A 26504-nucleotide genomic window follows, 5' to 3' on the forward strand; every position below is an offset into this window, starting at 1 on the left:
CACAAACTACGGACACTCCGGAGGGACAAACAAAACGCGTTTTCCACTATCGCTCACCTTTAGCAGCTAGCAGCTTAAACTTTAATATGGCATCGTTTATAATCAAACCTGCTCACCTACGGTGTGTTGTAAGGACAAGCAGGCTTATAAACGAGCTACGGACAAGAAACGCCTTGTGTTCAGACAGAAGGTAGTTGTACATCCCTGTTCTTTGTCAAAGTAGGCTGCAAAGTGTTAGCACATGTTTGTCATTCATGTAACTGTGTATGTAACAGCTGGGCAGCTGCTGCACAGGGATACTCTATGCAATAACAGCTGGCTAGCTGCTACACAGGGATACTCTATGAAATAAAGGGAAGCACAGCAGCTAAAGTCTTAGTTTGAAAATGATACTTTAGAGACCCAGTGAAATAAATAAAAAATACAGTGTTATTCTGCTGAGTACATCACAGATACTTACAGCACTGCTCCCAGTAGACCACTTACACACCAAAAAACTGACAATAACCAGATTTTCAGATGGAATTTCATTTCATTCTCACTGTGCAATATCATTTTCCACTTGTGCAATTTTGTTAATAGTCTGTTTATTGTCAATACTGTATATACTGCTCCTATTTTTATACTTCCTTCTATTTAAATGGTTCATATTTTGTTACACTTTGTTTAACTCTTTTACTGTGTTAGCTGATGCATCTTGTTTTTTGCACTATCCCCTTTGCTGCTGTACACTGCAAATTCCCCCACTGGCGGACTAATAAAGGAATATCTTATCTTATCTTTTCTTATCTTACATTCATTAATAGTCATGTGTTGGTATCAAATATGTCAAAGAATAATTGTATCAAAATCCTTCTCTTGTATCTTCTTGTCTTCCTGTTTCCTACAGTTATGCCACTGAAGGAGACATCAGGGTACCCAAAATATACACCAAAACTGGAGACAAAGGTTGTTTTTCAACTTAACTAGCAAAACAATGCATGTTACAGCACTGTTACCATAAATATTTATTATAAAAGTTGACTCCATTTTTGCTGTGCTTCCTAAAAGGTTTCTCAAGCACATTTACAGGAGAAAGGAGGCCAAAGGAAGATCATATTTTTGAAGCCTTGGGGAATACAGATGAGCTGGCATCAGCTATAGGGTAACATTTCTACTTTTCACCTGTCACAGTTCACTTTAAAACTTGTTCCATAATCTGCCTTAACTGAAGTGATCGTGTTGAATTGTACATTACAGCTTGGCCAGAGAATTTTGCCTCGACAAAGGTCACACATTCACATATCAGCTGGACAAGGTTTGATTTCATGTTGTGTTTATTAACTTCCTTCATTGCAGACATTGTACATCAGCCAGATATAAGATTTCTGACAGTATTTTTTCTTTTTTTTTCTTTGTAGATACAGTGCATTTTACAAGACGTGGGCTCCAATATTGCCACCCCTCGATCATCTGCAAGAGACAGTCACATAAGTATGCACTTGCTGGCTGGTCTTAATGCAGTAAAATATTGCCCCTTGTGTGCTTGAGGATCTTTTGGATTGATTATTTCTGTTCTGCTTTTGCCAGAGAGAACAAAATTTACTGCTCAGCCAATTGCAGACCTGGAGACCTGGATTGATGAATTCACAGAAGAACTCCCTCCGCTGACCAACTTCATTTTACCTGTAAGCCCTTTTGTTCATGTGTGAGACACTGGGTTCTTATGAGAGTCCAGGTTTTCCTCTTGCACTGATACTTGTGCTTTGTGTGTCACAGTCTGGAGGGAAGGGCAGCGCAGCTTTGCACTTGGCTCGTACAGTGTGTCGCAGAGCAGAACGCAGGTCAGAGTTGCAGCATGTTCTTTGCCTTGAATGATGTAAAATGACCCCCTTTGTCTTGCTTTTCCGGCTCAGTGGGCTCTGATAGATCTTTGTTCTTGTTATAGTGTTGCTCCAATTGTTCGGTCAGGCGAGGCAGATCCAGATGTTGCCAAGTTTTTGAACAGGTCAGTCCAGTGCTTTAAAATTTATATGAGAACATAGTTTATTCTTTTACACATCTGATAAATGTCCCAATATTTTCTCTCAGATTGAGTGACTACCTGTTCACCGCGGCCAGATATGCAGCTATGAAAGATGGCAACGAGGAGAAAATCTACAAAAGACCTGAATGACCAGATTCTCACATGAGCAAAAAGGCACAGGCCCAATTTGTCTTTGGGGATGGTTGGTGTTGCAGAGATTTCACTTGTATTGTTATTATATATCAATAAATATGAATGATGTCCAATATTGTTTTCTTATATAAAAAAAATAAACCATTCAGCCAATAAATATACCTCTTGGTTATTTAATTTTGCACAGGTAATGTTTCATCCATCACATACATTTAGTTGAGTTGGTGTACAGTTATGGCACTGCAGCAGATAAACTTTAAATACTGGCAAGCATCTCTTTTTCTTGTTGATTTTATAATTATCATCACCCAGAGACTGAACAGCTGCTATGTATATTGCTCTTCCTCTGTTAGATGCAGCTGCACCCCAGTAGGTTTTGCCCTCATCTATTTTTAATACATTAACAAAACATTTGCATGTCAGGACTGTTGCTGACTTAGGGGGCATTCGGCTTTCTTCCAGCATGGCTCGGTTATCACCCTCCCACACAATCACAGGATCTGGCACCAGCCCTGGCTCTTCTGGGACAGGGTACTGGCCCATGTCATTAGAGACAGATTGCGGTCCTCGTAGGGCGGATAACGCAGATAGGTTACACACTCAAACCGTGTGCCTCTTAGCAGGCATGATTTCCTGTGAGAGAAAGTGTCAAAGCTGTAGCGGCCGTGGTAGGAACCCATTCCACTGGCACCTGTCAAAAAAGTGATGGGAGAGTTGATATGGGTAATTTTATTCCACCACTATGTTTGGCATAATTTGCACTCTGCTGCTGCCACTGACTTACCAACTCCACCAAAAGGCAGGGCCACCATCAGAGTCTGCAGGACGCCGTCATTGGAGCAAAAGCTTCCACTAGAGGTCTCACTCATTAGCCTCGAGATGACCTGCATTGTCAGAAAGGCCAGCCCCGTGATCAGAATACACATCAGCTGCACCAGGCTCGTACAATGAATGTCTTAACTTGAATCTGTCACGTACCTTGCTGTTGCTGGAATATGCGTACACACAGAGGGGTTTGCCTTGCTTATTAATGAAGGCAATTGCTTCATCCATGTCGTTTACAGTCAGAACAGGAAGAACTGGGCCAAAAACGTCCTGTTGCATGATGGGATCTGATTCTGCTACCTCTGTCAAAATCGTTGGGGCTTCAGACAGAAAAAAAACAAGTTAACAACATGTTAAATGTAATGCATATGACAGTTTGCTTTGTTTCAGAGGATGCTTACCGATATATTTCTCTGCTTCTATCACTTGCCCACCCACAGCCACCTTGCCAGATCTCCACAGCATGTCTCTCGTACGGTTGAAGATCTCTAGATTGACCATGCGGCCGTAGCTGCGTGACTCTCTGGGGTCAGAGCCGTAGAACTGCATCAGGATGCACTTCAGGGCCTGCACCAGCCGTGTTTCGACGTCCGTGTGGCACAGGATGTAGTCAGGAGCCACCAAGCTCTGTCCGGCATTGTGGAAACGTGCCCAGGCGATGCGCTGCGCGGTGGTGATGATGTCACAGTTTTGGTCCACATAACACGGGTTCTTGCTACCCAAAATTAGGGTGACGGGCGTGAGTGTGCGAGCTGCAGCTTGAGCAATTCTGCTTCCCTCCTCCCTGCTACCTATAGGGATTGACAGACATCCTTAATAACTTATCACTATATAATCACGAAACAATTTTATAGCTAGCTTTACCTGTAAAGAAGACGTGGTCAAATTTAAGTTCCACAACTTCAGGCAAGTCACTCGTGCCTGCAAGAATCCCATGGAAGCATTCCTTGAGGAGAACAAGAATTTTAGATCAGATTATTACATTTTTACTGTTGCATTATAGGTCCTTCCTGCCAATCAATATACATTGTACACTATGTGATAACCCAGAATCATAGTTTGAGAGTCAACTTTGTTTCCATACTCCACATCTAACCTCTTTAAAGTCTCATGTCCCATTAAAACCGCTCATTTTTGAGTCTATGAATGAATGCCCTCTGACCAAAAGACCAAAAGCTCTACTCAAAGTGGATTCATACAAACGAGTCATTAGACTCAAATGAGTGGAATAAAAATCTAGGGCTACCTATTCCATCAAAGTATATACTAAGCATTTAGTCAACCAGGCCATATCTGAGCAAAAAGACGCATAAAAAATCACCCTTTGCTTCAAGACAAAAAAAGGTCTGCTGTCCTCCCTACTGTGTAATTACTCACATTGTCCAAGTAGAAGGGGACGAGACGATGAAGGAGCTCTGCTGTGTGAGAGGTGCACTCTGAGGGGCCGATGATTGCACAGTTTCCTACACAAATTAATAAAGTATCATCAGTAAACCTGTGTGAGGACAACTAGAATCACACTGATTAAATGAGTGTCTTTGAGTGTGTGCACCTGCTGCGATGGCCCCCACCAGCGGCACCAGACACGTCTGGACAGGACTGCACCAGGTCCCCATTATGAACACCACCCCGAGCGGCTCACTGACCATCAGACACTCGTCCAACGTGGTGGACTACACCAATCAGACAAGCTCGATATTAGGTTAACAGAACTCTCATGAGTGAAAGTTTACCAGTGCACATGTTGACTTACAGAAAGGGCAAGGAAACTTAAGTTTTAATCTGCTTTGGCGAGGCCGGCACAATACTTTTCTTTGTGGCAGCAAGATGGAATGTTCTCTCCAAAAAGGTTGTGTGGGCTAAATCGTGAATAATCCAAATAATATTATGAATATGTTATTGGGGGGAAAAGGGGGCAACATTCTCACCAGGTTTCTTTCCACATGCTGCGGCTGCATCCACTTCTTAAGGTTGATGATGGCATGAAGTGCCTCATTCTTGATGAGAATCAGCTCTGACACAACTGTCTCAAACCTTGGCTGGTTAAAAAAAATACAGACATTACTAACTGGAACATTATGTCAATTCTCATTGTCATAGTCTGGTGTTTTTTAACAAACACAGCTGCTGTAGGTGACTGCCTCACCCCTCACCTTATGAAGGTCCCTTCCAAGAGCATCCACAAAGTCACACTCATGTTCCTCCAGCATCCGCACTAGCGCCTCCAGCTGAGATAGTCTGAAGCCCTCCTTCAGGGTGCGACCAGCTTGGAAGGCGACCCGCGCCCTCTTCAGCAGATCCACACACTCCAGAAGGTATGTCTTCAGACAGGGCTCCCCCAGCCTGGTCCTGAAACAGCAGCCACTCATTTAGACACCACAGGGCAATAGAACACATCCTCACATCCACAGTTTATCACTATAGATACCTTCTGCATGTTAACCGGCCATTCCTCTGACAAGCATAGCACGCCTTTAATTTCCCAGTCATGTTTATTCCAGTCTCCACTGCTGCTGGGCTTTGTTTGAATGGAGTTAGTGTGCAGTTAAGCCAATGCACAATGCAGTGAAAGCCCCACTGGCAGGCAGGGAGGATAGTGGAAATCCTAAAGTCCAGCCAATCAGGTGATGCACATACACTAAAGCTGGAGTCTAAAGATCTTTAACCCAGCCTCACTCCAAGGCATCATATAGGCCTAGAGGTAGAGGTAGAGGTAGGCCTATCTCTTCAACTGACAGCATGGAACATTCATATTAAAAAAAGTACATTAAAGTGAATATTTCACGTTACCTTCTCAGCGTTTTGAACCATCGGGATGGAGAAGGACTCGGCGGACTGCTGGTCATGTCTGCTCTGCAGGTTCAGGTGGAGGTTCAGGTAGAGGTTCAGGTAAAGGTTCAGGTGGAGAGTTGTGGAAGTCCCCCAATTAACAGCACTGTTCACTTCATGAAGAGTCAGGCAGTAATAATTCAACTGATTAAAGTGCAGGGACCTGTGCACAATGGAGGATATGACTCAGACGTGCGCATTTACACCATAATCCACCAGAAAATGTGGAGTTAGTTAATTTCTCAATCCCTCAGGCTCCTGGTAATGTTGTAAACGGGGTTGGCTGTCACTCAGCAGCCTGACAACAACACACTGCAGTCATGCGCAGATCCACACTGGTGGACTCAGCAGGTGTTTGTAATCAACCAATTAAATGTAAATAATTGAATTCCAGTGCTTTGAGAGGGAAAAACACTCATTGTGTTGTGAATGATTCAAAGTAAATGATTTTATAATACTGGTGTACATGATTTAACATTACAGGTGGGGGGAAAGTATCTTACACATGGACAAATCTTACATGGGAATCTAATTTTTTACACACACAACACACTCCATACTGTGCAGCCAGTCTCAAAGACACTTTAAAGGGGAACTACACCCATTTTCAATTATTCCTATGGTCTAGGACAGTCTAAAAATATTATAAACATGAACAACTCTCCTCCCAAATCCAAAAAAAATAGAGTGCTAAAACTCAAAACTGTGATGTCATAGGGTATAAAGTGTGGAGCTGCTCCATAGACAATGAATTGGCATTCATTCATCATTCAGTTGTGCTTAGCTTCAGGGTAGAGCTAAGCACAACTGAAGACTGAATAAGACATTTTCTGGCAACCAAAGGGGTTATAATTAACTTTCATGAACTAAAAACACACTGTGAAAGGGTTAAAGTTCTAAGAGGAAAATACAAACAACTCCCAGACCGGACAACGCCGTGGTAGCGACCTGTCAATCACAAGGTAGACAAGCCCTAAAGCATACCCTGTTTTATGGTCTATTTGACTCTAAATGGAACCATAATTTACTAAATGAACATCATGCTGTATTGAAGAAGACTTGAAACTAGCGAATGAGACCATAAACTCATGTTTACAATGTTTACTGAAGTAATAAATCAAGTGACAAGTAGGCTCATTTTCTCATAGACTTCTATACAATCGGACTTCTTTTTGCAACCAGAGGAGTCGCCCCCTGCTGGCTGTTAGAAAGAATGCAAGTTTAAGACACTTCCACATTGGCTTCACTTTTCAGAACCCAGAGTTGCCCGCTGGTTATAGATGACACTGAGAGCAGCCAGGGGAACGTTCTGAGTATAAAGGGACATTTTCTGTTTCACAACTGAGAACACTACAATAGAATAAAGCTCATTTGGGTATAAAAAAAGAAAACAAACATTCTGTGGGTCCACAAAATCAGTCTCCCATTCATTGTCTATGGAGCAGCTCCAGACTTTATATGACATCACAAGTTAGAGACTTCTCTGGTTTCTGGCTTTGGGAGAGAGTAGCTCATTTTCACAAATATTGATTGAACCTTATTAAGCCATAGAAATAACATATTATAATTCTTCATTTTGGTGGTGTTCCCCTTTAAGAAGAGATGAAGACTTTCAGAAGGATGAAAACATTTCCAGGATCATTTTTATTCATATTTTTTGTACTAAAAGAGCGGATAGTCAAAGGTCAGCATCAGCATTCCACTGGTACACTTAAAGTCTAGCCTACTCTTGACATCATTTTAAAACAGATGAGAAACCTCATCACCAGACAGACAAGCTTGTGAGGTATCTCTCATCTCTCTCACACGCCAACACACACTTGAGTGTAGCATGTCGTGTGAATCCATTCGCAGCGTTTCCACTTCTTGCTGGAACAGATTGAAAGGAGGAGAGCGGGAGCGAGATCCTCCGGACTGATTTGTCAGATCTGAAAATAGTTTAATCTCATTAGTATGCTGCAGGTTAATTCAATATAACCAGTGTTATATATAATTATAATCACTTAGTTTGAAGTTAATGGCCATACTAGTTAGAAACATGGCAATAATTACCAGTATGTTCTATAGTTTGTGGTATCCATACTCATTCATGACAGAAAACAATTCTTTTGCATAATAAAGAACATGGTAAAGATTTGCTATTTTCTTTCTTTGAAAGTAGAAGTCCTCTTTCTAGTAACTTCCTCAGCTATATGATCTAATTGAACCCTGTGTAAAGTAATATTTAGGCTGATAAGGTAGCATTCACCCTTGTCGGCAACATTTCCATCCAAGGGAGCAAAAGATCAAGCAGTCACATTTGGTTGACGAACCAGTCCATGACATCATGTTGAGAGGTTTTTAAACCTCCAATTCTTTTTCCGCATGGCTCAAAAAATCCACAGAGATCAGAGAGCATTGTAGTAAAAACCTCCTCAGTTATTGTTGTTGCTGTTGTTACTGCAGTGGTAGTAGTGGTTGGGTTTCTGCAATTCTATTGTTAGTCGGAGCAGAGATTAAGTCCAGGTACATAGCCCCCATAGTTTCTATGGCTTGTTTCCGATATACGTGGTTATTGGTTACAATTGGATTACAGTCAGACATGTGAGAGCAAAGGGGGGTGGCATTATATGAGGCACTCAACGTTATTCAAAGGTATGGTGAGAAATCTTCAGTTTTACTAGTATTAAGTACGAAGACTCATCATTGATTAACTTTGCTCTTAATTTTTTGGGAGTGGAGGTCAAGCACAGATGTGTGACAATGAATATCTGTATCTGCTTTACTGGGCAGATACAAACAGAGCCCGAACATTTCCAGTTTCTTTTTTTTACTCAAAAGTAAAATGCTACAGCAAGGACATCTTTTCTAAATCAAACAACAGTTGGATTTTTTTTTTTGTGTCGAGAAATGCTGCTGCTTCACCAGAACTGAGGCAGATGTTCAAATGAGAACATAAAAACCTAACGTCTCTCTCAGGTGACTGCAGAGTCTTTTAGTGGGGAGAAATGGAGCGAGGTCTAAATGATTTTCCTCGAAATGGGACAATAATGTAATAAACACAGGATCACTACTGTGAGCCACTCCTCCTTCATGGAGGTTAAACACAAGACATTGATTTGTCTTCCATTTATAAAAGATGCATTATGTTCTGCAAAACATTTTAAGACTCGTCCAATATCAGCTTAAAGTTGCTCGGATAATGGAGTCCAAGCTTGTAAGTATATTAACAATGCATCGCTTGGTTTCACTCGATGGAGTCGACCACGTGTCTAATGGCTTGCATTGCATCTGTATTGCTTTCCAGTTCGCCTAAAATGGGAGTGTTAGATCCAAGTGTGATTCTGTTAAGCCTGAGAAACAGAGATGTAGCCACTGCATATCCGTATTTCATCAAGTTAAATACACCACATATTGAATTTTGGGAGTGGCAAAGGGAGATGCTAAAAATTGGATTGTGCTGCAGAGACAGCATCCCCTTCGATGTGAGGGGGGGGAGGGGGCTGAAGTAGAGCAGAGCTCATCCAGTTTTAAAAAGAGACAAAAGGAGAGTTTGTAGGTCCTTCATGTGTCCCCTTTTCTTTAGGTGATGCCCCTTTGACTTGACAGCCTCCAGTCCGGGTATGCCGAGCCTTCAGCTCAGGCTGCTCAACACAACCCTCCTGTGACGATTGTCCTGATGCAATGGAGTTAGGAGAGCTCAAAGCCTGTGTTCATACTGATAGCGTAGCGCAGCTTGTCGCGCAGGATGCTCTTCTTGCTGTAATTGGGCAACTTGAGCAGGTTGAAGCATGTTGATGAAGTGGGGAGTCGACCACCGGGCTCCTTCTTGCGGATTGTGAAAAAGCCCCTAAGAACACTGCCAAGGGTGTCTCCGGTGTCCTAGATGCAGGAAATGCTCTGTTAGTACAAACATAACACATGTATGTGTAACAACTTTTAAGCTGCATCAATCTACTCCTTTTTTTTACTCTTACCTGATCATCTGAAACTTCCACACAACGGATGGAGAAAGGTGGTTTGAGGTAGGCAAAACCTAGAAGAGGCGGCCTAGAGCAGCTGGTAACAAACTGTGAAACCACACACAAGAATAAATGAGACAATGATAAACCACTTGGGTGGTGAAATTAAAGGGCTGGTCCATATGCGTTCTGTAGTAATGTAGGTTACCAAAGCAAGCTAATCAATAAGATTATGAAAAATGTGAACGCTAGCACTGGCTGAGTCAACATTGGATGTGCTGAATTTGGAAATAACAGATTTTTTGAAGTATGTATACTCCCGGCGTTCTGTGAGGTAAAATTGTAAAACTGTTTTCGTGAATGGAGTCTAGTGGCTTTGAAGAGAGCAATATTCAGTTCCCCATCAGAAAGGAGTGTCTGACGGCGAGGTAAAGCAGCTGTGGACAGGAGCAGCAGAGAAACGTATTTTAGCCACATAAGAAAATCAATATCAGTTAAGTGTACGCTATATTTAAAATACTTTCACCGCTTTACCTCGCCATCAGACAGCCCTTTCCGACGGGGAATGAAGCCATTATATTGCCGTCTTCAAGACCAGAACAGACTCCATTTACAATGTACTTTGACCAAAATTAGAATTTTTGGATTTGAATACATAAGGAACACCACTGGGAAGCTAAAAACTCAAAAGTAATGGACCCGCCATTTAACAGCTTTTGGCTGTGACAGTTAAAAATACTTTACTTTAAGGAACATGGCCCTCTCTTCAGCAGTGAAGTCACTGGACAGGATGTCCCATAGCCAGATGATGACACGATGGCTGCTGTGAAAACCTCCATAGTAGACCGTGTGTTTCCTGAGAGAGAGAGGAGAAGATGACAAGGATGAGCATCTCTGTGCACAGGAGGCGTAGATGAGGTAAAAAGTCTGTTGCACCTCTAACAAAGTGTTTGACTACTGAATTAACAGAAAAAAAGCCTGCTAGATTTGGGGCACATTTATTGAGGAAACATCCATTACAATGAGTACAACTGTAAAGAAGAAGAATTAAGTCTGCTCATTAAAGATGTCTGAAATGTCACATACTTGAGGTCATCCAGATCAATCTCAGCATTGTCTCCTGAGACAAGGCGCTGAACCTCAGGCGTGGAAAACATGTGCAGCCACTCAGAGTTAATGATGCTGCGGAAGCCCCGAATGAAACCTGCCGTTTGCTCCTTAATCTGCGTGTGCATCCGAAAGTGGGCCATGAGGTGGATGTAGCTGATCCTGCAGGAAATGGTAGAGTTTAGGTCAGAGTTAGACAGTGATTTCTATTGAGTTCACAACAATCAGAAAAAGGACAAAACATTTTAAATTTAAAATGGGTCAGTATCCTATTTTATTTGATTGAATATGAATTTGCATACTTGTTTTCGTTGGTGACTGGCATGGTTTTCCCCCCAGGTATCAACTCATGACAGACGAGCTGTAAGCGAAGATACAAAGTGGCTTTTCACTTTTGAATTTCATGTATTTGGTATCATATCTTCCACATTTCCTGTTCTTACCTGCCCCATAACATCCTCATCATAGGATAGCGACAGTCCCAGATCCCCTACATCTCCGTCATAGCGCTGCAAAAACAATTAAAATGAAAAATGTGAGACAAAAATGTGAGAAATCAGTGAAAAACAAAATTGTTCAAGTGTAATTCTAGCCGACCTTGATGGACGTGAGGTTCTTGTAAAACTCAGAGTCCAGCGAGGGCAGCTCATCGATGGAGCTGTAGAAAGTGGTGTGGTGGTGACCCAAGACTTGACTGAGGAAGAAGGAGGCAAAAGGGACGTCCACAACGATGCCCTGAACAAACAGAAGTCACAGTCACACATTCACCCAAGATTACCAAACGCAGTGTTCAGAGTGAGATCAACAAATCAATCAGCAAATATACCTCATATATGGCTTTCCCGAGCATCTTCCCCACAAACTCAAACAGCTGCAAATGGTTCTCATGGATGTAAGATGTGGGTGAAGGATACAGCCTCTCATTTCCGCTTGTAGTCTGTGGAAAATAAATATCACATCATACAAAACAGTAAAATCAAAGTCAGCAGCAGAAAGTGTGATGATTAAAAAAAAAAGGGGGCTTTCTAATTGCCTGATTTACCTTGAACAGGTTGAGAGCAGGATTGAACACTTTCTTAATGATCTCCTCTAGAAACTCTTTGAACACACCGTCCTGATCGATACCAGCCTCGTCTACTCCAAGGTCGTTGACAAACTTCACCCGAATGACGCCTTTTATGGAATTTGGCGGTAATCTGCGGAGCTGGTCATACCCATCCTTAGAAAGGGGAAATAGTAAGTGTTATAATGGAAAAACTGACACCGACATGTTTGCTCTTCTTCAAAAAATCTGATCTGTTGACTGCATACCTCTAACATCCGTGAGCGTCGAATGGTAATATGGGTGACGTGTGGTGAAGCAGAGCTTGTTTCTACCAATCCTAAACTTTCTTTTTCCTTCGTGACGATGTTCCTGAACAGCAGCACCCTCTGAAATGAGAAGGAAGGTAAATATACGACTAAAAATGAAAACGACACTCTGCCGTAAAAGAAAGGATCCTTTCCACTCACGTTTTTATGAGGAATGACATGTGGGATGTACTGCAGTAAAAGCTGGGCTCTTCTCTTGCCTTTCTCCAGCTCTTGGAACAACAGGCTGGGCTTCAGGTCCCTGAACACAACACCACAAAAGAGGTAAAGGTGAGCTTTTAAATGTGATCACAAAGCAGCAACAGAAGGTGTATAGGATATTAACAGCTTTTCAGTGTTTGTATTTACTTGCGTAGCCAGTGGTCATCGGGGGTGAATCGCCGCCTGCAGTCCCGCTCATAAAGCACCATCAACCAGCCATGAACACTGTGGAACAACTCCAGTTTCTCTCCCTTTGCATTTTCTATTAAATATACAACAGCTTTTTCAGTAACAAAATAGATCTTTTCTATCATTATCATAACTGTCAAGATTCAGTGAGGTCACACACTCACCTAAGATGCCATCCCAAACCATCTTGTACACAAACGTGTTCAGAAATGAAGAGATGGTGAGGAGTTCCTCGATCTTGAAAGATGTTTGTTCTTCATAGACTTCAATGTCATCCAGGATTCTGTAACACATTAACAGCGTGTCATAAAAATGTTGTTGCTACGTGGGGCATTTTATACACAACACAGTAAAAGTCATTACGTGATGAGGTGCCGTGAGCAGTCGCAGAAGAGCATGAGCATAGCCAGGAGCTGCTTGGACTCTTCAGTGTCATTGTTCAGACACTCCATGAAGAGTTTGAGGCCTCCCTGAGGACCGAGCTCACAGATGAAGGCCCACAGTTTGGGCAAAAGGTCATCAAGATATGTTAGACCTGCAGAGAATGCACAGTGACAGACTGTTTTTACAAAATACGGTATGTTTATTTGACATAAAAAAACTGTAAGATTGTGGTACTGACCGGTGAGTATCTGGAGTCGTATTTGCGTTAGTGTTGACAGAGCCGTCTGGTAGAGCACACAGATGCTGCACACCTTCTGAACTTCAGCCGAGTCGACTCGCTTCCCTCCGACTGGTTTCAGGATGTTCCGCACAGAGGCCGATTTCTGAAACGCTCGCTTGAAGAGGTCTGTCAAAACACAGACACAACACACCGGGGATGCAAAGAACCTTCAGTGACCTCGTAAAAACCTCTTCTTCAAACTCAACAGACTGTGCTGAAATTGTTAGAATACAATATAAGAATGGGTTTGGGTTTATGACTCACTTTTAACTGGCAGATTGTTTTGTGACGTGCTCGGTTGCGGGGGTGGGGGAGTGGGCTCCTGACTCTCCAGCTTTTTGGAGAGGACGTCACTGAAGAGCGTCCGAATGACATTAACACCCCACAGGTACTGAAGCTGTTTAGTGACCAGCGGCATCGACTCGTTCAGACTACAGAGAACAAGAGGCAGAGGAGGCACAGGGGAGACAAAGTCAAGTGTACATATCTAGCATTCTGTTTTTAACAAAGGAAAAGTGAGCATCAATACAAGTCAATCTGTTATTTGCAGAAAGCACACAAATAATTATGCTTTAAAGACGTACAACACATGATGGCTTAATATGCATGAATCTACATAAACAACAAATTTCAAGCTAAAGCTCTTCCTCAGGAGAGACCAGGCAGCCTGAGTAAATCTATCATGACATCTCTGCATGTTCTTTGTTAGAGCACTATTGTTTTTTGTGCTATCTAAGTGCGCTTTCACAAGCCATAGTACGCTTGGTTAGTCAAAATCAGAGTTAAATTGATATTTTTGGTTTGATTTCTATTTAGTCTGGTTTGGTTTCACAGTGCACAAATCAAAGCGTACCACATAAAAAAAAGAATTAGCTGAGGGGCATTTACGAAGGAGTGAATTTATCTTTTTCATCTCAAGAGGTGCCACAAGGGAATCACAGACTTTGATGCTGTTGGCTTGTGAAAGCACCCTTAGAAATGAAAATGTTAATGTTTGCTTTTAAAGGACCTCAAACCTTTCCTCTGTTTGCATATTTCAGGTCTCTTTTCTATGCAGTTTTCTGGTGAATATTAAGTTGTTGGATTAATTCAAGCAAATATAACATATTTCACTGACCCGTAGTCTACAGTTTGGGAGAACCAGCCCAGGACAGGGTGCCAGTGGGTGAGGTTGGACTTCTTTTGGGATACATATCTCTGGCAGTACGACAGCATGTCAGTCAGGTCCTTCACAAAATGGTTGTTCTCCTCTTCAAGGACTTTCTCGTTAAGGTAGCCCAAGTGAATCAGGTTGCCTATTAAACATGAGACAGATGCAGTCACAACAGTACAATTAACAGTCCACAGGACACACAATGATTCTCTGTGCACAGCTAGCACATATTTATTCAAAATGCTATACCAAGTAAGCAGAGTGTGTGGCTCCCCTCCAGACACACACAGATGTCCAAACACTGTTCTTCCCGGCTGAGAAACAGAATGAACTTCCGCAGCAGATCATGCGTCTGGACGGACGCCATACACTGTCGAGACAGAGCAGATGTTATAACCTACTCTCTAATAATAGTTCAAATTATTATACACAGTACCACTATGCAACAACAACATGTGACGAGGCTTTTACCTCCGGAGTAAGCACACTGAGGTGGGATACGACGGCTGGAACTGACATGATGTGAAGGAGGAATGATCTTAGCAGGTTGTCGGAGAAGTGAGCAGCAATGACTGGCCTGGAAAATATCACATTTTGTTAAAAGGACAGACTGTAAATAAAATGACAAAAACACAAAGCTACTGGATATAACCAAATTATTACCAGCTCCCAGCTCACCTTAACGACAAAGAGAAGATGGCTGTTAGAGTGCCTTTGGAGAGAGACGGTTTAGACCGAGCCAAGCCATTGGTCAGCAAGATCTAAACAAGAGAAGTGAAGATGACATACAATGTGCATTTTTATTAAATTGACAGCTGGCACTGAAGAAGAAAAAAAAGGTGTCACAGGACTTAATTGACTCTTTTGATAAAACTGAAAAAGTATGAGCTGTAATACTGAACCTGTAGTATTGAGTAGAATCCCTTTTGATTGAGATGGCCCATGATATTTTCACAAATCCTCATCAAAGCGGGTCTGAGAGCTTCTCCTATAATAATGAGCGGAATCTATTACATTTTTCTCTGCAGAAAGCATGTCCTGCAATAACAAAAGATATGTTTATAGCAACAACATCAGCGTGACTCAAGACTCACCCTTCCCTCGGACTATCCGCCAGTTTGACGTGTCGGTGAAGGTCACCAGCATGGTGAGGTACAGCGTTACCAATTTATTGTCCTGAAGTATGTCAGGCTGCGTATGACAAAACAGACACCGATATGCACAATTAAAGTCATAAAATGAATATCAAAACACATTTTCCAGCATCGAATCAAGACTAACCTTTAAATGTTTCAGTAGTTGACAGCAGACCCAAAGCACTTCTTTGATCTGTCTGAGCCAAGGAATGGTGAGGTCTTTGGAAAGAGCCAAGGAAACATACCAGACCTGGGGGACGAATGTGAGAACAGTCACTGAGACAAAAATCCCATTTAAAGAATGTTTGGTATATTGATGGTATGAGGCAGCATATGCACACTCACTTTAGGTTCATTTTCAACCTCCATGCTGGCAAGAATTGCACGGCAGAGCTTCTCAAACCTCTGAGGAATGTACAAAATACAGTCGTTTGAGTCACACAGCTGAAGACAAGTGTATAAACTACAATTGTTATGTTTACAACAGTCTCTCAATAGTGTCCACAAAGGTAAGCATTAACATGTAACAACATTATTATGACAGTGTACTAATGATTGTTATTAACGTATTGACCTAAACTGTAGGTGTGAAACTCACCATCTTATCCTCTTGGCGATATACGAATAGTAATTTCCTAGCAATTTTGAAAATTGAAAGTGCATTTCTTTTTGATGTCCCCGTTTCAGCAGCTTGAAAATAGTCATCAACCTCTTTCCTGATGAGACAACAAACAGAAAATATACAAAGCCAACGATTACATGAACATGATGAAACCAAATATGTATTATTTTACTAATGATGTTCATAGCAAACATTTAAGATTAAGAGACTACCGTATTTGCTTCTGGATCCTGCAGCGACAGAGGAATCTCCTGACCAGGGCTTGGATGAGGATTGCTGATTTCTCCTTGTCCTTGTGTCCTTTCCTTTCCTCCCTGGCCTGCCTGGCTTTGTCCAGGAACTCGGACTTGGAGCTTTGAGTTACACTAAACATTGTGCACCCTGGAAAAGAAGAACCCACTTACTATACGATATTCCTCTCACGACATGCAAGGAAATAAAATACCTTGGCCATTTTCTCATTGATGACTGGAATGATGACAGAGATATCTATCGACAGTGCTGTAAACTATATGCTCAGGCAAATATGTTGCTTCGTAAGTTCAGTATGTGTTCTGTAAATGTAAAATGTTCATTATTTAGAGCTTTCTGCATGCCTTTGTGCACAGCTCATCTTTGGTTTGGCTACAAGAAAAATAGTTTGTGAAAGCTCATAGTGCCTTACAATGATGCAATGAGGTTGTTGCTTCGGGTTCCCAGATGGCATAGTGCCAGTCAACTGTTTGTGTCCTCTGGTATTCCTACATGTGAGGCACTTTTAAGACATTTAATGTATAATTGTATTTGTCGTTTGGATGAGCCAGAGAACAGCATCATAGAGGCTTTAACCAGCCCGAGGAAGAGCTGCACTGCTCCAGGCTCTTGAGGTGTTTAAAGAAACATGGTATGTCCACAAAAACCTTCATCAACTTCTACCGGTCCACAATAGAAAGCATCTTAACTGGATGCATACTGGTATGGTTTGGCAACATTACATCATATGACCACAAACTCCTGATGAGGACAGTGAAAACAGCATCTAAAATTATTGGATCACCGTTACCACAGACATTTTCACCACTCACAGCAAGAAGAAAGCACTTTGTATCATGCAGGACACAAGTCATCCAGCATATATACTCTCTTATCTCCCTTCATGGAAGCGCCTACAGAGCATCAGAGCTTGGAGCTCTCGCTTCAGAGACAGTTTTCACCCTCAGACGGTCAGACTACTGAACAGTAGCACTAAATGTATGCAGAGCTGTGGATTGTTTTATGGATGTTTTAGTTTTTTTTAATAATTTTATTCTGAGCTATTGTCTTATTTATTGTAGTATTTATCAACTATAATATTTATATATTTTAAGGGCTGAGAGAGAGCCAGGGTAAAATGCATTTCACTGTATACTGTACTATTAAATGCATATGACAAATAAACTTGAAACTTGAAAACACTGGCGAGATAGCCTATACATATGAATTGAATGATGAACTGCTGTGGTCTTATCTTGTATGTTTCTTTTTCTTTTCTTTTATTGCTATGGACCCTCCTGTGTGTCTGAAATAAAGTTTGAATACACACTAATCATCCACATGCTTGGATTGACTCTCACCAGCAGACTGAGAAACAGTTTTTTCCACCAGGCCATCAGACTTTTAAATATATAATTCATACACCTTCTCACACAAAAATATATCTTATACTATATATACTGTATATGTTCTTAATATGTCCTTGTACAAAGTATTTCCTTTTATAATTGTAATGTAAATGTAATATAACTTATTATTTTTAATGGAGCTTCCCAGCAAAAAGTATTTCACACGTTTGTACCTGTGAAATGATTCTTGATTTGTTGACAGTGGCTTTATGAGTGACTGTGATAATACAGCATCCCAACAACAGACACATAGTTATTGAGTGAACTTACCTGTGTTATTCATCAAAAGAAGATATTGTCTGGCCTTTAGGCTCACCTGGCTCTAGCTATACCTCCTCAGGCATTTGGTTGTCCTCGAGAGATCCGAGCGGGAGGAAAAGCCAAACGTAAAGGTGGAAGACTTAACTTGCCATCTCTGGAGCCAACAGGGCGACACAGAGAAGATGGAGCTGTGATAGTTACAGCTAGCTCACAGGGCTAGTTCACCGCTGATCGACCTGATCCTCCCTCACTGACACTCTTTTCACATTCATCTAGCGGTATTTATCATGACTGAAGGGTTAGGTTTGATCCTGTATTAATGACAAGCTGAAGAACACGGTGGACATATCGGTTCCAAATGTAAACAATGAGAGAGGAGATCCGTACGTTGACTGCAGCCATTAATCCCCCGTGTCGCACTAAAATGCGTCCGGGTAGTGCTTGTGTATAATGTATAAAAATCGTTATATGAGAGTATTTATTTATAGATAGGAGGGCTAAGGTGTGGCAAACTATCTTTGTTCGTGTTGTAACAACAACAGTTTTTTTTCTTGCTGGTGGATAAAAGCTTTCGTGCAGTGCGTTTGGGTGGGTGGCGGAGGGGGGGACTGTTATCACGGTGACACCTTCAACAGCGGAAGTGTGCAGGCTAATGTAATTTTTTATTTTTATTTATTTATTTTTATTTTATTTATTTTTTCCTTTGTCGAGGCAAAATTATCTGGCCAAGCTATAATTTACAATTCAAAATTCTTGTAAAATGCACTGTATCTACAAAGAAAAAAAGAAAAAATGCTGTCAAAAATCTTATATCTGGCTGATGTTCAATGTCTGCAATGAAGGAAGTTAATAAACACAACATGAAAATCAAACCTTGTCCAGCTGATATGTGAACGTGTGACCTTTTATCGAGGCAAAATTCTCTGGCCAAGCTGTAATGTACAATTCAACAAGGTCACTTCAGGTGAGGCAGATTATGGAACAAGTTTCAAAGTAAACAGAGAGGTGAAAAGTAGAAATGTTGCCTTATAGCTGATGCCAGCTCATCTGTATTCCCCAAGGCTTCAAAAATATGATCTTCCTTTGGCCTCCTTTCTCCTGTAAATGTGCTTGAGAAACCTTTTAGGAGGCACAGCAAAAATGGAGTCAACTTTTATAATAAATACTTATGGTAACAGTGCTGTAAAATGCTTTGTTTTGCTAGTTAAATTGAAAAACAACCTTTGTCTCCAGTTTTGGTGTATATTTTGGGTAACATTTTGGGTAATTTCAGTTGAATTCAGAGAAAAGGGAAGGACACATACTTAAACAATCCAAAGAATTAAAATAAAATAAAGTAAATAAAATAAATAAATAACTGAATTTAAATAGATGTTTTTATGTTTTTATAACTGTTTTAATTATGTCTTTATGTTCATTTGCACTTTGTCGCAATGTTCTTGAATGTTTATGTAAAGCACTTTGAATTGCCCTGTTACTGAAATGTACTATACAAATAAAGCTGCCTTTTAATCTTGTGTGTTATAATCTATTTTAGCCTCTATCCTATCTTTTATTTTTAGCTTGTTTTTATTTTCTAATCTTTAATGTTTTTATGTTTTTATAACTGTTTTAATTATGTCTTAATGTTCTTCATATGTAAAGCACTTTGAATTGCCCTGTTGCTGAAATGTGCTATACAAATAAAGCTGCCTTGCCTTACAATGCCTTAATGTTTGTAAATTAATTTTCTTCAATAAAACACCATATGTCTCAGTTTCCCTCACCTCTAACTCTGTAAAGTTGAACAACAACAGTGTTATTATCTGTCCCTTTAAACGGAGCAGAGCAGAGCAGCGTTGACGTCATCTTTATAAGTGCGCAGCGCTGGACCGGAAGGAAGTGGGTGTTAGCTGACTGACGTTAGCAAAGCTACAATTATAAAGTCTGCTGCGGCTTCTATGGTAAATATACTCCTGTTTTTATCAAACAACTATCACAAACACACGTCTACCGTTATGTAGAGGAAGATGTTTTAGTAGTCTGCATCATAATATGTGTATCTTTTGGCCAGATGTTTGATAATAAAGGTAACTTTAGTTAATGCTAACGAGCTAGCTAGCTCATTTGAGCTAACTGGCTAAAATCAAATTACTAGCTGCTGATTGAGGGATGAGGTTTAGTGTTTTGCTCTACACAGGGGAAAAAAGACGTCGTACAAACGTAATAACACTTATTTGCGTTTAGAAAAAGGATAGTAAAAGTCTGTAGTGCTGACTTTGAGTTGTCTGCACTTTTCCAGCTTTTCTTAGCTTTATCATGCCTGAACATAAATACTAAGGAAAATATACATTTCTCCTGTATCTGTATCTGTATCTGTAACTGTATCTGTAACTGTATTTAGAGTATGAAAGACCCCAGGACATATAGCTACAGTTCTTTTGTTTCCCATTGACGATAATTCTATGAAGAAAAACATATTTTCATATAATATATTGGCAGAAAACAGATTATATTAATACAATAATTGTCCCAGCCTTTATGACTTTATGGCTTTTATTTAGTATTTAGTATTGCTAAAGCTCTGAAGTGTCAGAGTCCAGGGTCAGAAAAAAAATACATGAGTCTTTTTGCAAATTAAAAAAAGATTAGAATAGTGATATAGTATATATACTTTATTCTTAATGTCAACAAATCTCATAATACCAATACATTTCTTCTTACTAACTTACCTGATATAGCTTGTTCCTCTGAGCCATAAACCTCTACTGTTGTCTAAATACTTATAAATGAGTTGTAACATGTTCCTTCATCACAAGGAACTTTTTCCAGCTATTCCTTAGCTTTATTATGGCTGCCTGAACATAAATACGAACTAACTAAAAGATACACTTCTCCTCAAACTGTGTTAAGAGTATGAAAGACCCCAGGACATAAAGCTACAGTTCTTTAGTTTCCCATTGACATATTGTAAATGCATGGCAATAATTCTATGAAGAAAAACATATTTTAATGTAACATAGTGGCAGAAAACCCATTATATTAATAAGATAATTGTGACTTTATGGCTTTTATTTAGTAACAATTTAACTGTATTGCTAAAGCTCTGAAGTATCAGAGTCCAGGGTCAGAAAAAAAATACATGAGTCTTTTTGCAAATTAAAAAAAGATTTGAATGGTGTTATAGTATATATACTTTTTTCTTAATGTCAACAAATCTCATAATATCAACAATAAATTTCTTCTTACTAACTGCGTAGCAAAAGCCTGATATAGCTTATTTCTCTGAGCCATAAACCTCTACTGTTGTCTAAATACTTATAAATGAGATGTAACATGTTCCTTCATCACAAGGAACTTTTTCCAGCTATTCCTTAGCTTTATTATGGCTGCCTGAACATAAATACGAACTAACTAAAAGATACACTACTCCTCAAACTGTGTTAAGAGTATGAAAGACCCCAGGACATACATTCTATGAAGAAAAACATTTTTCCTATAATAATAATAATCTTTATTTGTATAGCACCTTTCTAAACACAGTTTCAAAGTGCTTGCACAGATACAATGAAATACAGACAAAATAAAAACAACAATAAAAGAAGAAAACATAAAGAGCAAATAATGAGAAAACTAAAACCCGTAACCAGTGGTATCAAAACAATAAGTTACTACACATAAGCCAAAAGAAGACAATATAAGGTGTGGGGAAAAGGTGCACCAAGCTGTTGCCTTACGGAGTTAAACAGCCTTTTTATAGAAATGGGTTTTTAGAAGAGATTTAAAATTGGTAGTAGAGCTAGATAACCTGAGGTGCTGAGGTAGGCTGTTCCACAGTCTAGGGGCATTGATGGCAAAGGCCCTGTCACCCTTAGTCACCAGCCTACACCTGGGTACAACCAGTAGAGCCAAGTCAGAGGACATCAGGTTACGCGATGGCACATAGGGTGTAAGGAGCTCAGTGATGTAGCTTGGTGCCAAACCATGCAGAGCTTTAACAGTTAATAATAAAATCTTAAAATCAATATATATAATATTATGTATAATATATGTATAACATATTGGCAGAAAACAGATTATATTAATAAGATAATTATCCCAGCCTTTATGACTTTATGGCTTTTATTTAGTATCTTAACAGTACAGCTCTCTGAGTCCAGGGTCAGAAAAAAATACATGAGTCTTTTTGCAAATTAAAAAAGATTTGAATGGTGTTATAGTATATATACTTTTTTCTTAATGTCAACAGATCTCATAATACCAACAATAAATGTCTTCTTACTAACTGCGTAGCAAAAGCCTGATATAACTTATTCCTCTGATCCATAAACCTCTACTGTTGTCTAAACGCTTATAAATGAGATGTAACATGTTCCTTCATCACAATTAACATGGATACATTTATTCTGAGTCAATCTCACATATACACTGTCCGGCTGCCATAAATACTAATATTTAAAATGAAACTCGATACTAGTGGCCTGATTTAAAATAATTACATGTTTAGTAACATCAAATGGGCTTTGAGCTGAGTGCCACAGATGGGTTAGGGAAGTCAGAAACACATTGCTGGCTTTGGTAAAAAAAAAAAAACAATGATATAAAAAAATAGTATAGAATAACACCCTTAAAAAAGATCTACCAACATTAACATGGACATGTGTGTTAATAATCTGTTTCCACTCAGTGCCTTAAATTTAAATAATCCAGTGACATGCCAGGCCTGATCCATTTGTACTCTGTTTTACGTTCTTCTGTCCCAGGAAGAGATGTCAGGAGAGAGTGTGGTGAGCTCGGCAGTGCCGGCAGCTACGACCCGGACTACATCCTTCAAGGGCTCCAGCCCTAGCTCTAAATATGTGAAGTTAAATGTGGGTGGGGCACTGTACTACACTACAATGCAGACACTAACCAAACAGGACACGATGCTCAAAGCCATGTTCAGTGGCAGGATGGAGGTCCTCACAGACAGTGAAGGTGAGCTCTTGGTGAAAATGTTTAAATTATATGCAGGGCTTATGTCAGCCCTGCGCTAGCCATGATCTATTACTAACTAATGTTTCACCATTTCATATCCATAGGTTGGATCTTGATTGACCGCTGTGGGAAACATTTTGGAACAATCCTTAACTACCTTAGAGACGGGGCGGTGCCACTCCCAGACAGCCGACGGGAAACCGAGGAACTGCTAGCTGAGGCCAAGTATTACCTCGTCCAAGGCCTAGCTGATGAATGCACAGCTGCCTTACAGGTACCATCACCACAGAGGGCTGTCAGTTAGGCAGGGCAATATATTAATACGTCATCTATCATCATATCATCCGAATTTTTCTTAAATTAACTCCACAGAATAATTACTAAATCATATTTCTTTGGAATCATTTCTGAAATTCCTTAGCATTTCACTTAAAAATTAGAGTTTCAATTAAGTTTTGATGAAAAATTAAGTTTAAATGTTTAATTTCAGCGAACTGCACTTTATATCAGACCAATTTTGTCTAGTTAAATTTTTTTAACCGTACTGTTTCTCCCACTATTCATAATAGATAGGTCTCATTATTTGAGTTTTGTGTCCATTTGTTTTCTTTAAAACATTCAAAAAATCCAATTTATCTTATTTTGAATATTTTAAATGTATCAATGGGTAAGAAAATCAAATGTACAAAAATACATATCTAATACTTTTGTTTTGTTTTCAACTACTATGAGGGACGTAAAATCTGTATGAAAATAATTTGAAAGTAATCTGCTTGGAAAAATCAAAAGAACAACAAGTCCTAGTTATTGTTGGGTTTCATGTTCTTCATCCTCTTTGCTACTCTGTTCCACCAGGTGGCATCGTTCCTCTTATTATATACTGAATGTTCCAGTTTTGCAGGTGGACCTTTTTTGATAGAAAAAAAATAAAAAATAAGCCATGTTTTTCTTCCAGAACAAAGAAACATATGAACCCCTTTGTAAAGTGCCTCTGATGACCTCATCTAAGGAAGAGCAGAAGCTTATTGCAACCTCGAATAAGGTAAGATATGTGTTTTTTTTGTTTACATAATGTACTGAATTTCTAATGTCCATTGTCAGGAGAGATTGTCATTTAGATTTTTCTTCTGTGTCTTCACAGCCTACTGTCAAACTGCTGTATAACCGAAGCAACAACAAATATTCATATACCAGGTGAGTCCTCTTCTACTGATATCAGGAGCTAGCGTGTCTAATTAAAGAAGAAACACAATGTGGTGAAATAATGGAAGTTGTCTTAATCAATGACAATCAATAATCCTGTAATGCTTTTTCCCCCCTCCAGCAATTCTGATGACAACATGCTGAAAAATATTGAGCTGTTTGACAAGCTGTCATTGCGGTTCAACGGTCGGGTTCTCTTCATCAAAGACGTGATTGGCGATGAGATCTGTTGTTGGTCATTTTATGGCCAGGGGCGCAAGATTGCTGAAGTGTGCTGCACCTCCATTGTTTATGCCACAGAAAAGAAGCAGACAAAGGTAAATTTGTATTTGTAATATTCCCACTCTGAAGAGTTCTTTGCTCTTTTGTAAGCATAGAGCTACAGTATGTTGTTTAAATATCTCTCTAATCTCTTGTGTAACACTCTACTTCACTGCTAGGTGGAGTTCCCTGAGGCCCGAATCTATGAGGAGACCCTTAACATCCTCCTGTACGAGTCCCACGATGGGAGGGGTCCAGACAATGCCCTGCTGGAGGCCACAGGGGGCGCTGCAGGACGATCTCACCATCTGGATGAGGACGAGGAGCGAGACCGAATTGAGCGAGTTCGTAGGATTCACATCAAACGACCCGATGACCGCACACACCACCACCAGTGACCTTTCTCCTTCGACCCGTCAGCCTGTGTCTCTGACCCTGGACAGTCTTTGCACCACGCTTGTGCCTTACATCACCCAACGCCTCTCTGTCTCACTTCTCACTTTACCAGCTTTTTCTCCAGGAGACTACTATGAGATGCGTGTCATACAGTTTGTAGTGGTGAAGTGATTTTGTGTTTGTTTGTGTTGTCGTCTTCATTATGTGGTATGACAGGAAGTAGTGTTTTGTTCTCTGTTTGTTGGTCACGATAACTTCTATCACTGTTTTCTGCTAGTGTGCAGGAGCCCATAGACACGAGTGTTTGCATTCAGCACTGCAGGTGACTGCAGTTTTACCTGAGTGTGTGAAAACCATAGACTGTTTAGAAAGATGGACGACACGTCTCCACTTCCTCCCACTGTACAGAAGTGAAGCCAAAATATCCCAGATACGGGAGCTGATATCTTGAGATTTTGACGTCATTTGGAGCACGGCCTCAGCTTGTTAGCGAGAGAGAATCACAGCTGCCAATCATGATGTCTCAGCCCCTTTTTATAGCATCAAATAACCAATTAAAACCAAACTTATCAGAACAATGAACACTTAAACATACATCAGCGAGATAAGAGCTACCTAAAATGACAGAAAACATCTTTGGGAAAAATTATTTTAACGTGTACTTTTACTTTTTAGTTTGGCTCAAGTCCCATCCGCTAACATGGAGGAGGCGGGCTTTATGACAGCCAGCCACCAGGGGGCGATCGAGATGTTTTGGCTTCACTTTTGGGGAGCTGCCATGTCGTCCATCTTTATATACAGTCTATGGTGAAAAGAAAGAATAGAGTATTGTCGGTATAATCTGTTATTTGAGGTCCTAACTACATTACATCCAGGAGAACAAGAATGATATCATGTAAGCAGCTGAAGATTAATGTACATAATGTTCGCTTCTCCTTCTGACGGGTCCACTGTAAGATCACCAGTGGATTAACCAGGTGTTGTACACAATGGGACCACATGGTGGCACTATTTTACTCTTAGAAGATGTTACCAAGGCTATTTTGTAGCCTGCATAATAGCAATTAAAGCAATTTTGAATTTTATTAATTTTTGATACAGTTAAGATATCACAGGTGGGTGGAGCATTTCACTGTAGTGCTTCTGCCATATTTAGTTTTAACATTTATGCATTTTCCCTTCACTCCACTAAATGATCATTATTATTTTCAGTGGAGGGAACTCGAGCTGTGACCTGAGGTGTTAAATGTACCGGGGTGATTGAATGATGGATGCTGAGGTTGAAGTGAATGACCGTAACCGGAGATCTCCCTGGCAGGAAGGGAATCCTGTCTACACGCTTCTAACAGGGAGAGAAATTAGACCTGTCCTTCATCGCCACATTCGTCAGAGAATGTACCGTTTGCACTCGATAGGTTTTAATTGAAATATGTCTAACAATCAAACAGTACTTGTAGGTCTGTTGTACAGAAGTGAACATATATGTATGTTTTATATTTATACATACTTTATCACAAATAAATTTCTACAAACATTCTTTAGTTCTTTTGTTTTTAATTTGCATATTCAGTGAACATACAAAAGTATCATA

General features: G+C 40.2%; 4 protein-coding genes across 6 annotated transcripts; 2 read left to right on the forward strand and 2 right to left on the reverse strand.

Annotated features, from left to right (window-relative positions):
• The first annotated feature begins 12 nt into the window (after positions 1 to 12).
• On the forward strand, positions 13 to 2315 carry mmab (metabolism of cobalamin associated B). The gene is made up of 9 exons (XM_074638063.1): positions 13 to 190; positions 890 to 948; positions 1051 to 1144; positions 1240 to 1297; positions 1401 to 1473; positions 1570 to 1667; positions 1759 to 1823; positions 1928 to 1987; positions 2071 to 2315. Exons 1-9 carry the CDS (start codon positions 87 to 89, stop codon positions 2153 to 2155), a joined length of 696 nt encoding a protein of 231 aa, XP_074494164.1. The 5' UTR covers positions 13 to 86; the 3' UTR covers positions 2156 to 2315.
• Positions 2316 to 2317: 2 nt separating this feature from the next.
• Positions 2318 to 7337, reverse strand: aldh3b4 (aldehyde dehydrogenase 3 family, member B4). Of its 2 annotated transcripts, XM_074638060.1 has the most exons (11): positions 7224 to 7337; positions 5774 to 7162; positions 5137 to 5332; positions 4912 to 5022; positions 4536 to 4656; positions 4361 to 4446; positions 3848 to 3929; positions 3385 to 3774; positions 3137 to 3303; positions 2943 to 3042; positions 2318 to 2849 (listed from the first exon to the last, which is right to left on the reverse strand). In XM_074638060.1, exons 2-11 carry the CDS (start codon positions 5827 to 5829, stop codon positions 2650 to 2652), a joined length of 1509 nt encoding a protein of 502 aa, XP_074494161.1. In that variant the 5' UTR covers positions 5830 to 7162; positions 7224 to 7337; the 3' UTR covers positions 2318 to 2649. The 2 variants fall into 2 exon arrangements, with proteins under 2 accessions (XP_074494161.1, XP_074494160.1); XM_074638059.1 differs by lacking the exons at positions 5774 to 7162; positions 7224 to 7337 and adding an exon at positions 5412 to 5555.
• Positions 7338 to 7437: 100 nt separating this feature from the next.
• ube3b (ubiquitin protein ligase E3B) lies at positions 7438 to 18534 on the reverse strand. 2 transcript variants are annotated; one of them, XM_074638056.1, is made up of 27 exons: positions 18153 to 18534; positions 16409 to 16577; positions 16173 to 16290; positions 15920 to 15979; positions 15720 to 15824; positions 15533 to 15629; positions 15341 to 15426; positions 15117 to 15199; positions 14910 to 15015; positions 14688 to 14808; positions 14403 to 14580; positions 13550 to 13716; positions 13244 to 13411; positions 12985 to 13156; positions 12786 to 12904; positions 12580 to 12694; positions 12373 to 12472; positions 12172 to 12291; positions 11903 to 12079; positions 11687 to 11797; positions 11458 to 11595; positions 11304 to 11369; positions 11163 to 11221; positions 10840 to 11022; positions 10498 to 10609; positions 9769 to 9861; positions 7438 to 9673 (listed from the first exon to the last, which is right to left on the reverse strand). In XM_074638056.1, the coding sequence occupies exons 2-27, from the start codon at positions 16567 to 16569 to the stop codon at positions 9482 to 9484; spliced, it is 3207 nt and encodes a 1068-aa protein (XP_074494157.1). In that variant the 5' UTR covers positions 16570 to 16577; positions 18153 to 18534; the 3' UTR covers positions 7438 to 9481. The 2 variants fall into 2 exon arrangements, with proteins under 2 accessions (XP_074494157.1, XP_074494156.1); XM_074638055.1 differs by having other exon boundaries at positions 18107 to 18533.
• A 1395-nt stretch (positions 18535 to 19929) lies between these two features.
• On the forward strand, positions 19930 to 26447 carry kctd10 (potassium channel tetramerization domain containing 10). Its single transcript, XM_074638050.1, has 7 exons — positions 19930 to 20040; positions 22840 to 23053; positions 23158 to 23327; positions 24009 to 24095; positions 24195 to 24247; positions 24378 to 24573; positions 24697 to 26447. The coding sequence occupies exons 1-7, from the start codon at positions 20038 to 20040 to the stop codon at positions 24913 to 24915; spliced, it is 942 nt and encodes a 313-aa protein (XP_074494151.1). The 5' UTR covers positions 19930 to 20037; the 3' UTR covers positions 24916 to 26447.
• The last annotated feature ends 57 nt before the right edge of the window (positions 26448 to 26504 follow it).

Source organism: Sebastes fasciatus, chromosome 6 (genome assembly GCF_043250625.1).
Source record: "Sebastes fasciatus isolate fSebFas1 chromosome 6, fSebFas1.pri, whole genome shotgun sequence".
NCBI classification, from domain to species: Eukaryota; Metazoa; Chordata; class Actinopteri; order Perciformes; family Sebastidae; genus Sebastes; species Sebastes fasciatus.

What these genes read in the sequence shown, in the direction of transcription:
- mmab (XM_074638063.1), top strand. Translation starts at nt 87, where the DNA reads ATGGCATCGTTTATAATCAAACCTGCTCACCTACGGTGTGTTGTAAGG. An exon ending in CACCAAAACTGGAGACAAAG is followed by an intron (nt 949 to 1,050) that starts GTTGTTTTTCAA and finishes GCTTCCTAAAAG; the next exon opens with GTTTCTCAAGCACATTTACA. An exon ending in TGCAAGAGACAGTCACATAA is followed by an intron (nt 1,474 to 1,569) that starts GTATGCACTTGC and finishes TGCTTTTGCCAG; the next exon opens with AGAGAACAAAATTTACTGCT.
- aldh3b4 (XM_074638059.1), bottom strand. Translation starts at nt 5,473, where the DNA reads ATGACTGGGAAATTAAAGGCGTGCTATGCTTGTCAGAGGAATGGCCGG. An exon ending in GGTGGGGGCCATCGCAGCAG is followed by an intron (nt 4,447 to 4,535) that starts GTGCACACACTC and finishes TAATTTGTGTAG; the next exon opens with GAAACTGTGCAATCATCGGC. An exon ending in TCCCCTTCTACTTGGACAAT is followed by an intron (nt 3,930 to 4,360) that starts GTGAGTAATTAC and finishes GTTCTCCTCAAG; the next exon opens with GAATGCTTCCATGGGATTCT.
- ube3b (XM_074638055.1), bottom strand. An exon ending in AACTACTGAAACATTTAAAG is followed by an intron (nt 15,630 to 15,719) that starts GTTAGTCTTGAT and finishes TGTCATACGCAG; the next exon opens with CCTGACATACTTCAGGACAA. An exon ending in TCAGTGTGCTTACTCCGGAG is followed by an intron (nt 14,809 to 14,909) that starts GTAAAAGCCTCG and finishes CTGTCTCGACAG; the next exon opens with TGTATGGCGTCCGTCCAGAC.
- kctd10 (XM_074638050.1), top strand. An exon ending in GGTCCTCACAGACAGTGAAG is followed by an intron (nt 23,054 to 23,157) that starts GTGAGCTCTTGG and finishes TCATATCCATAG; the next exon opens with GTTGGATCTTGATTGACCGC. An exon ending in AATGCACAGCTGCCTTACAG is followed by an intron (nt 23,328 to 24,008) that starts GTACCATCACCA and finishes TTTTTCTTCCAG; the next exon opens with AACAAAGAAACATATGAACC.